General features: G+C 37.1%; 1 protein-coding gene across 1 annotated transcript; it reads right to left on the reverse strand.

Moving 5' to 3' along the window:
* Positions 1-1,798: 1,798 nt before the first annotated feature.
* LOC115017847 (solute carrier family 35 member F2-like) lies at positions 1,799-8,619 on the reverse strand. The gene is made up of 8 exons (XM_029446557.1): positions 8,510-8,619; positions 7,299-7,471; positions 5,648-5,775; positions 4,795-4,954; positions 4,488-4,644; positions 4,205-4,257; positions 3,329-3,483; positions 1,799-2,137 (listed from the first exon to the last, which is right to left on the reverse strand). Exons 1-8 carry the CDS (start codon positions 8,617-8,619, stop codon positions 1,799-1,801), a joined length of 1,275 nt encoding a protein of 424 aa, XP_029302417.1.
* Positions 8,620-10,274: the final 1,655 nt, after the last annotated feature.

A 10,274-nucleotide genomic window follows, 5' to 3' on the forward strand; every position in this document is an offset into this window, starting at 1 on the left:
GACGAATTCAGTGTGTTTGCACTTGTTTGTGAATAATAGAAAACGCATACTTAAAAATAGTATATAATATATACAAACATATTGAAAAAAAACCCTCCAATGGCTATACATGTACAGTATATGAATAGCTAGGATAAGAATGACTGGTGTTCACTGCAACGCTTTCAATTAATCAAGCTAACGTTAACAGTCAATGCTAACATGACTGTTACCCGCTGTGGCCACTAAGGGGCAGTCAAAAGTCATGATTACGAATACATTGCAGGGTGCTTTAAATGTGTGCATTTATTTATATAAGCAGTATGAATTATAAAAGCTGTATTATTCCCAATGAATAATGTGGTATTGTAGATTCTCAAAGTGACCAAAACCAAAGAACAGCTCATTTTAATTACTTAATATACTGCTGGGTATCTTATATCATCATTTATTAGTTTATTTATATTTTGTATCAATAATCTAAATCTAAAAAGTTACTAACTAACAAATTATGATATAGTAAATATAGAAATAGATTGTAATGACACTTTCACAATATCTTATATCATCAGTCACCTACAGTACATCCCAGCTGTGATTGTATTGTCTAGTTGTGTGGTGCACTGCACGTTGTTATTAAACATTTAACATTGGGATAGCTGTTTATTCATTTCTGGTCTGTTGATGCTTTAGTTCTGAGAAACTGTTCAAAGGATTTCTTACTGAATATTTGAATATCTAGAAAGAAACCCATAATGTTTGATTATGAGGAAGTGAGTTTTAACCATTTTCTGTTGATGTTTAAAGGTGGTGGTTAAAGATGCCACTCTTATAATAAATATAAATATAAAGTTACCGCCAGCAGCTGGCTAATTTAGCTAACATAAAGACTGGAAACAGTGAGATACAGTTAGCCTAGCTCTAAAACTCACAACTTAGCACATCATGTTTGTATGTATGATGCATACATACATGCATTGATGCATTATGCTCATCACTTTATTGTTGCAGCTTGTAAAGGTTGAGCTCATTTCAATAACTGTATATACTTAATGGAGCTATAATAATGAATCATAATGTATTAATTGATTTCATTTTGTATTATTAATCTGTATCTGCAAAGTAACTAAAGCTGTCAGATAAATGTAGTGGAGTAAAAAGAACAATATTTGCCTCTGAGATTTTGTGGAGTAGAAGTATAAAGTAGCATACAATGGAAATACTCAAGTAAAGTACAAGTACATCAAAATTGTTAATTTAGGTAAGTATAGTTAGTTGATTGAATGTACTTTGATACACCACTGTCAAAATGATCAACAATGCATACAACATCCCGTAAGGTGAGCGCTCCACGTCTGTGATGTGATGTAACGTGATGTGACGTGATGTGACGTGACGTGACGTGATGTGACGTGACGTGACGTGATGTGACGTGATGTGACGTGATGTGACGTGATGTGACGTGATGTGACGTGACGTGGGGGCAGAGGACAGCAGACGGTTGTTATGTTTATGTATTTATTTATTTCTGGTATTTTGAGCAACTCATGTTGTGTGCTGTGTTTTATAAAACAACCAGAAGGAATCATACAGTCAGTGGGTGTCAGGCAGCTGACCTTTTGTTGGTAACAATGAACATATAAAATAGATTTAACAAAACAGTAGCAATAGCTTTAAACAGGATGTGTACAGTACCACTGTTGTAGTTTTTATTTGTATGTGCTTTTTATTTCATTCATGTCTGTATTTTGTATTTCTATATGCAAAATTATATAAATAAATAAATGTGTTTAAAAAAAAAAAAGACATATTGGCAGGTTCACATTTTAGTGCTGCGTCCAACATCCTCATCAACGCTCCCTTGTTTGAGGCTCTGTGATGGCCCTGAAGGTCTCTTCTCTTTCCTCCTCTGCTCTTTGTCCCACCCCTCCTCCGTCTCTCCGCCCCCCTCCTCTTCCTCCGTGGTGATCCTCACTGCCACCTCCTGCTTAGTAATGTCATTTTGATGGGCCACGGAGTTGTCATAGTAACCTTCCTCACAGTTGGAAGAGGAAGAGGAGGTGGCGGGATCTGTGTGGTCAGTTGGTGTTGGCACAGCATTGAAGGCGATGAAGCCAACGAGGATGATCACCAACGAGACCAGGTAGAGCCAAGAGAACTGTGGCGGGCAGAGAGCGAGCAGGTTGTATTTAAATGTAATGATATATGAACAAAGGTTAAACAGTAAGGGAACATTAATACACTACAACTTCATTTTCTGTGGTTTCCTTCGCTGGCTTTATTTTCCATATCACATTTTTTAAGTTTTGTGTCCTCACAGGCGGACTTGAACCAGATGCACCTGTAGGATTTATGACATCACAACTAGTTTGGAGCCAATCACTGTCCAGTATGCCACTTACACAAATGTGATGTGGAAACTTGAAGCCGCTAGTACATATAGAATTTACTTTTTAGTGAAGTAGGAGACATCTTGTCTCTAGTAGTTAAACTTTTGAATTCATATTTTATTCAGAGATTCTGAATGTTTCAATAAGGAAAAAGTATGTTTTTTAAAAAAAAATTTAAGAGTAAATTAATGTAATAACTCCCACTGGCTGGTTCAGTGAGCAGGGAAGCAGAACTAAAACCAAGGTGAATTATTGCACGAGTAACGTGCAATAACGTTTTCAGATTAAATATTCTGTTTGCAGTGAAATCCATTTAAAGGACTTCGGACTCACATGTTTGTAAACTGTGTATATGCATGCAGCTGTGCGAGAACACATGACACTGAGATTACACTTTAACAATTATTATCATTCATTAACGCTGCTGTATCACTATAACAATCAGAGGGTTGCTGTGACCCAGAGAGCTGAGCGAGGCGCAGACCAAAACCAGCAATGTGTTAGTCCTTGGATTGCAATATATATATATATAAAATATGTATATAGCGTTTTGAGTGGTCGGAAGACTAAAAAGGCACTATATAAATGCAAGTCAGGTCCATGCAATCTTTCACAGTTTCTGAGGAAGACAACACGATTGCAATTTGAAACACAAGTTTTTTGATGCTCCTCACTAAAAAAGGAACACTTAAAAACATTTGTTGTTTGTTTTTGTTGCGTTAACAGTAGTGATGTCTTTACAATAATATACTTTAATTTAAAAAACGTTTAAACAGCTGGACACATGTTTCTGAAACGAGACGGCAGCAGATTAATACACATTTGGTGCTCTAGTGAGTATTTGTGTCAGTATTTAGTATTGGTAGTGTGTGTGTATGTGTGTGTGTGTGTGTGTGTGTGTGTGTGTGTGTGTGTGTGTGTGTGTGTGTGTGTGTGTGTGTGTGTGTGTGTGTGCTTACATTGTACTGGAAGAGGAAGAGCCCACAGAAGAGGCTGAAAAGGTCGGCGGTGAGCAGGGAGAGGTTGACGGAGGTGGCGCTGCTCAGCTTCACCACTATGGGCATACAGCTGTACAGAGTATACATACACAATGCATAGGCAGAGAACAGGAGTCCTGGGAGGAGAGATGCCTAACTGTTACTTCACATTAACAACTCAAATGTAAAAAAAAACACTCCAACATTAAGAAAATATGCTTATTCGACAATTCTGGCAGTTGAGAAGAAGATCAGCTTAATGTCTAGTACGGAGACCTGGGATATTTTAGACTTCATTAGCACAAAGCTAACGTATGTATACACTGTAAAGTGTGTAGAAATAGAAAACATTGCAGGTTCAGGGGTAGTTAGCTCATTTAGTGGAGCTGTTTCTTTGGTGGCAGCATGCAGCCGCTGAAAAGTTGCTGCTTTTACAAAGTGTGAGCAAAATCCCAGCAAAATGAAATTACTGGAATGGATTACTTTTCAGGAGACTAATAAATAATTACTTCTGTATAACTTTGAGAAGATTTCCCAAACACTGACAATAACATATGAACAATATCAGAGTTGTGTTTCTGTGAGTTTGGAGTCTTTCTATCCCTCAGTGACCAACAGCGTTTATAGTTTTAAATACTTATTGATATTATAATTCTGTAAATGCTTTGGTCCTGTGATATAAGGGACACATTGAATCAGTATGTTTTAGCCCCCTACAGGTCATCAACAGATGTTTGTATGGAGCCATAGATTACATGTCTACATCAGGTTCAATTTTGCTTTTTGGCAAATTATTGGCCATTGGCATGTTCATATTTGTTTTGTCTTCAAAGTGTTTCTGTTTGGATGAGTACTGACCGATTTGCCAGCTCCACTGGATAGAAGCAATTTCATTACGTTCCAGGATCACCCTGGGTAAAGAAAAGAAATAACAGCAGATTAACCAGAATTGTAATCTCAGAACACATCAGCCTCTGGGGGCCAGGGCCAATGGACAGTCCCCTCATAGGCTGGATATCTAGGCTCAAGATGCACCACAATGTTGAATCCTAGCTCCTGATCTCACACACACACACACACACACACACACACACACACACACACACACACACACACACACACACACACACTTACTACTTACATCTGTATGGTGCTGATGATGGTGCCGAACAGGCCGACCATGCCCAGGAACTCCACCCTGCTGAGGTTCTTCACGGTGTATTCCTGACACACATTGGACACCGCGTACAGCGAAGCACTGAGCAGCACCAAACCGTCACCTAACAGGATGTTTGAAGCTGAGGAGACGAGAGGGGAGACATTTTTACAGTTTGTCTGCCATGTTTTAGACAGTTTATAAAAGCATGCCCTGATCACAGAATGATTGGCTGAAGAAATTGGTATTGATGAACTCTGTGAGTGAATAAATACGTGGTGGAATTTCTTACTGGAGCCTTGGTCCCGTCCGGCCAGCAGGTCGGCCCCCACCATGGCCCCCACCCCAAGGAGACAGACGCAGACAGCTACATAGTGGACCGGTCTGTAGCGTGTCTTCAAAACCCACCAGGACAGTATCATCAGGACCGGGACCACGAAGCAGTCCAGCAGCTGGAGACAGGAAGCCAGAAATACATTTAAATACAAACAAAAGTATCAATAAATCCAGATCAATTCAATTAATTAATACCTGCACTAAAAACAGTAATCTTTCAAATGGGTGACACAGGCAAGACAAAGTGGCAACTCTTTTTGGCAAGGGTTTGAGTTTTAAAAAAAAAACCTCAGCTCCTATAATAATTATATTAAAGCCAAAAATACAGACACTCAGAGCCTTAAGGACAAACATATCCAAATTGAAACCAATATTTTGTGTCCTGAATTTACACCATAAATGGTAGTATTGGTAGTTATGATCAGGACTGAAAATAATATTAATATATTGTATTTTTATAGCAATTTTAGGAAGGGGACATAGTTGTCCTCTGAGGTAACAAGTGGAAGTTTATATTAATCAAAATCAATGTTGTTGCTAATGATTGACATATACCAGTCTGTGAAAAGAAATTCCCAGAGCATGTAGTATTCAGAAAACAATAATACTTTGTGGGGGTGGCATTATGTAAAGAAAATGAATTAATATTTGTTAGTTAGATTTAAAAGACTTGTTCTCTACATCAGAGCAATTTCTTTTTTTAAAGTGAGGCACAAGGGTTACATAAAAAAAATAAAAATAAAAACATGATCTGTTTTCACAGCAAAAACTCCAACCATGAAGCCCACACAAGCACAACCTGTACCCACCTGTACACTGGTGATGGTGGTGTATTGGTACGCTTTGACCACAACGTAGTTGGCTTCCACATCCACCAGCCCCAGCAGAAGGTACTTCCACCAACGCCTCTTCAGTATCTGTAAAATATTGCCATCCCCTACAATTTAAAGGGGAACACCCCTGAACTTCAGTATTGACATTTACTTGTTTCACCACCAAGCCTCTGAACAGTTTGACACCAAAGCACTGCTGCTCTCCTGTGGGCACAGCAGTCGTGTACCGTCTTTGCTTGTTCCATTATTAGGACATTTGCACATGACCCACAAATTGAAATGTAATGTCAAGTTAATACATGTAGATGTGAATATTATTGCATTTTACTGTTGTACTGTAATTGGTCAAGCTGGAGCTAATTGTAAGTATTTCTTATACTGTTGGGTAGTTTATAAGAATAAGAATCCATCATATTTTATAAACTTATAACTTGTGTTGGAAAATCTTAATTTAGTAAAGTAACTAGTAACTAAAGCTGTTAAAACAATGTAATGCAGTAAAAAGTACAACATTTCCTTCTGAATTGCAGTGGTGGAATGTAACTTAGTACATTTACTCAATTATACAATTTTGTCATACTTGTACTTTACTTGAGTATTTCCATTGTATGCTACTTTATACTTCTACTCCATTACATTTCAGATGGAAAAATTGCAAGTTTTACTCAACTACATTTATTTTAAACATAGTTACTATTAACATAAAAAACACATAATACGATGGAGTACTATACTACTAATCTACCCAGTGATGAAAAGTAATGAAGTTTGTTTACTCGAGTACTGTACTTTTTCAGGTACTTGTGCTTTACTTGAGTATTTTTATTTCATGGGACTTTATACTTCTACTCCGCTACATTTTAGAAGCCAGTATTGTACTTTTTACTCCACATCATTAATCTGACAGCTTGAGTTACTAGGTACTTTACAAATTCAGATTATTAGCTAATACAAAATATAAGTCAATTAATGAATACAATATGATATATTATAATAGATTAAACTATCCAGCAGTATATAAAGTAGTTAGAATGAGCTCCACCTTTACCAGCTGCAACATTAAAGTGATGAACACATGAATGCATCAACAATTATAATCCAGTAAATTATTATATATGATTCTGAAATGGGCTATTCTGCATAATGACTCCTTTTACTTTTGGTACTTTAAGTATATTTTGATGCAAATCCTTTTTCAGTTTTACTTGAATAAGATTTTGAATGCAAGACTATTACTTGTAACAGAGTATTTTTTATTTCAGTAAAAGATCTGAATACTTCTTCCACCACTGAAGCAACACAATAGTATCGAAAGTATCTCAAATTGGCTCCTGTGGACAAACTACAACATTAAAATGAACTTACATGTATTTGTTAGTGGTAAACAGTATAATATCCTATTCTATAAAGTTATAACACTCTGAAAGGAGCCATCCTGCATAATGAGTACTTTTACTTTTGTTATTTTAAGAACATTTTGCTTATAATACTTCTGTACTTTTATTAACATGTTGAATTCAGGGCTTTTAAGTGTAATGGAGTGTTTATTTTATTTAGACTATAGTATTTCTCCTTTTACTTAAGTAAAGGATTTAAGTTCTTCTTTCAGCCCCCATGGGGGTGTTACCTGTTCTGCAGAGCATGGTGGTGTAGGTGACACACAGCAAGGTGTAGTTAAAGAAGCTCTGCATCATGGGTGTGTTCACGTGGAAGCTTGTGGCCAGGTACTGCGAGCTGATAGCCGTCCCACAGATGAGCGCAGCCAGGCCCTGACCCATGGCCAACGTCCTGGCCAACTGCCTGAGAGAGAGGAGGACGGCACGTCTTTAAAAGTCACCAATGTCGTCCACTCTAAACATTCTTGAGAACATATCAGTGGTGGAATGTAACTAAATAAATTCACTCAAGTACTCTTCTTACGTACACATTTGAGATACTTGTGTATTTGAGTTCTATTTGTACTTGAGTATTTCCTTTTAATGCAACTTTCTACTTCTACTCGACTACATCTCAGAGGTACATATTATACTTTTTACACCACTTCATTTGTTTGCCAGCTTTCGTTAGTTACGAAGATTTAAATGTTTCAAGCCCTTCCTGTCCATTGAAGACCACGTATCTCCAAGGAATTTTATGTGCCTTTAAGTGTTGAGAAAATTCTCCTACTTTTAAAACTTATTTAAAAATTCTCCTACTTCAGCTGTAAAATGCTTCGTCACAGAGCTGAAAACGTTTTACTGAGAAACTCATGAAGAGTTGACTTATTAGAGACACGTGGTTCTCACAGGACACAGCAGCAACATGCAACACACACATTAATGCAGCAGCAACATGCAACACACACATTAATGCAGCAGCAACATGCAACACACACAGTAATGCAGCAGCAACATGCAACACACACATTAATGCAGCAGCAACATGCAACACACACATTAATGCAGCAGCAACATGCAACACACACATTAATGCAGCAGCAACATGCAACACACACATTAATGCAGCAGCAACATGAATCCAGAAACATCACATATAATAAACACTGACAGGAACATTTACTGCTCAATCAATACTTTAACTACATTTAGCTGATAACATACTTTTACTGAAGTAAAATTTTGAGTGCAGGACTTTTACTTGTAGTGTTTTTCCACAGTGTGGTATTAGTACTTTTACTGAAATAAAGGACCTGAACACTTCTTCCATCACGGAGGACTATGATCCTAAAGGAAAGGTTTGACATTTTGACAGAGAACAGGGGAAAACAACTCGCCTGGTTCTGTTCAAAGGGTAACAAGTTCTGCCTCTAAAATGCTTCTCCTGTGTCCACACACTCACCAGGTGAAAACTTCCTTGGGGTTGAATTTCCTGATCCTCATTATGAGTCCACTGCTTTGTCGCTTGTAACTCACGTCCCTGGATGCATCCACGCAGTGATTAGTAGCCATGTTGCCACACCACTGATGGAAGAATCTTCTCTGAGTTTTAACGGAGTTATAACAAGCTTATAACTCCTTGACTCTCACTGAATGATTAACTGACACAAAGGGCAAAGATTACTCTTTCACTTACATGTGTGTGTGTGTGTGTGTGTGTGTGTGTGTGTGTGTGTGTGTGTGTGTGTGTGTGTGTGTGTGTGTGTGTGTGTGTGTGTGTAATGTGTTGAAGACAGCCCACAGCACTTGAAGATAAGCACTGAAGATGAACGTAATCACTGTGCTTCCTCTTGTACTCACTCTCATCTGTTATCTGCTGAAGAGATAACACTTGTGTTGAGGGAAAGGTGTTTCATCACTGTTTTGTTTTTTTAATGGAAATGACTTTGGTGAAAACTGAGTGCATTAACTCAAGTACTGTACTTAGGTACTATGTCCTGACCGTTTAAGCTACTCCAAAACAATTCAGAGGGAAATATTGTACTTTTTACTGCAGCTGTAGTTACTCGCTACTTTTCATATGAAGATGTAACATAAACACATATAATAAGCTAATGAAATACAATTCATTGTGGATCTAATTAATCATCTCAGGAACCCTCAGATTCATATCAAGACACTTTGGAGGGGCCCGACTGACCCCTCTGAGAACCCCTGGACTAAACTAGCTAACTTTATATAAAGTAGATAGAACTAGCTCCACCTCGAGCAGCTACGCCAGGAACATATTTTAACATTAGTATTTCTATTTTATGCCACTTAGAACTTCTACTTCACTACATGTATTTGATAATATTTGTTAATTTGCAGATTAGATTATTATTACAGAATACAAATCAACTAATAAATTATAATGTATTATTATAGGTTAAGCTACATAGTATATAAAGTAATTAACATTAGCCCAAGCTTTAGCAGCTGCAACATTAAAGTGACAAACACATTAATGAATCAATAATTATAATCCCGTAATTTAATACTTTCTTAAAAGGTCCATTCTGCATAATAAATAAATGTGTTATTGGTTCTTACTTTCAGTATATTTTGATGCTAATACTTTTGTACTTTTACTTGAAATAAGTGTTTGAATGCAGGACTTTTACTGCTAACAGAGTGTTGCTACTTTTACTGAAAACTTCTATAGATAGAATAGATCTGAATATTTCTTTCACCGCTGGCATCAAATGTGAAAGCAGACACAATAAGGTACTAATAACCTTTAATAAGGTCGCAGTTCACAGACTTTGACCATCAAGTTAATTAGTGCATGGTTTGTGCAATGTCCCTATTGTAAGAGATTTGCTAGACATTATATGCACAGTATATGTAAAAGTTCTCTCTGCTTTAATAAGATTAAGAGATACTGGATGTTTATTTTATCCAATTGCAGCCGTGTATAAAAAGGTATTAATCTCTTGAATCGAAAAAGGATAAACTCTGTTGTTGAGATTCCTCTTGTTGCTAAATTGTGATTGTCTCTGAAGATATTGATATTTTGGGACCTCATTATGTACTTTTTAATGTGAAAGTCCCAACTTCATTTGTACGACTCTTTTTTTCAACTGGAAGCCAATTAAATTGTTGAACATATGTTGAATCAAGATGGGTACGATGAGGTTACTTAACGTAACACAACCCTGGAAACTTGTTTTGGGCTGTCTAGAGTT

This window comes from Cottoperca gobio, chromosome 13 (assembly GCF_900634415.1).
Source record: "Cottoperca gobio chromosome 13, fCotGob3.1, whole genome shotgun sequence".
Classification (NCBI taxonomy): domain Eukaryota; kingdom Metazoa; phylum Chordata; class Actinopteri; order Perciformes; family Bovichtidae; genus Cottoperca; species Cottoperca gobio.

Coding starts and splice junctions, on each gene's coding strand:
- LOC115017847 (XM_029446557.1), bottom strand. CDS start 8,619: ATGGCTACTAATCACTGCGTGGATGCATCCAGGGACGTGAGTTACAAG. Junction 4,645..4,794: donor CGGACGGGACCAAGGCTCCA/GTAAGAAATTCC, acceptor TCGTCTCCTCAG/CTTCAAACATCCTGTTAGGT. Junction 4,258..4,487: donor ATCATCAGCACCATACAGAT/GTAAGTAGTAAG, acceptor TTCTTTACCCAG/GGTGATCCTGGAACGTAATG.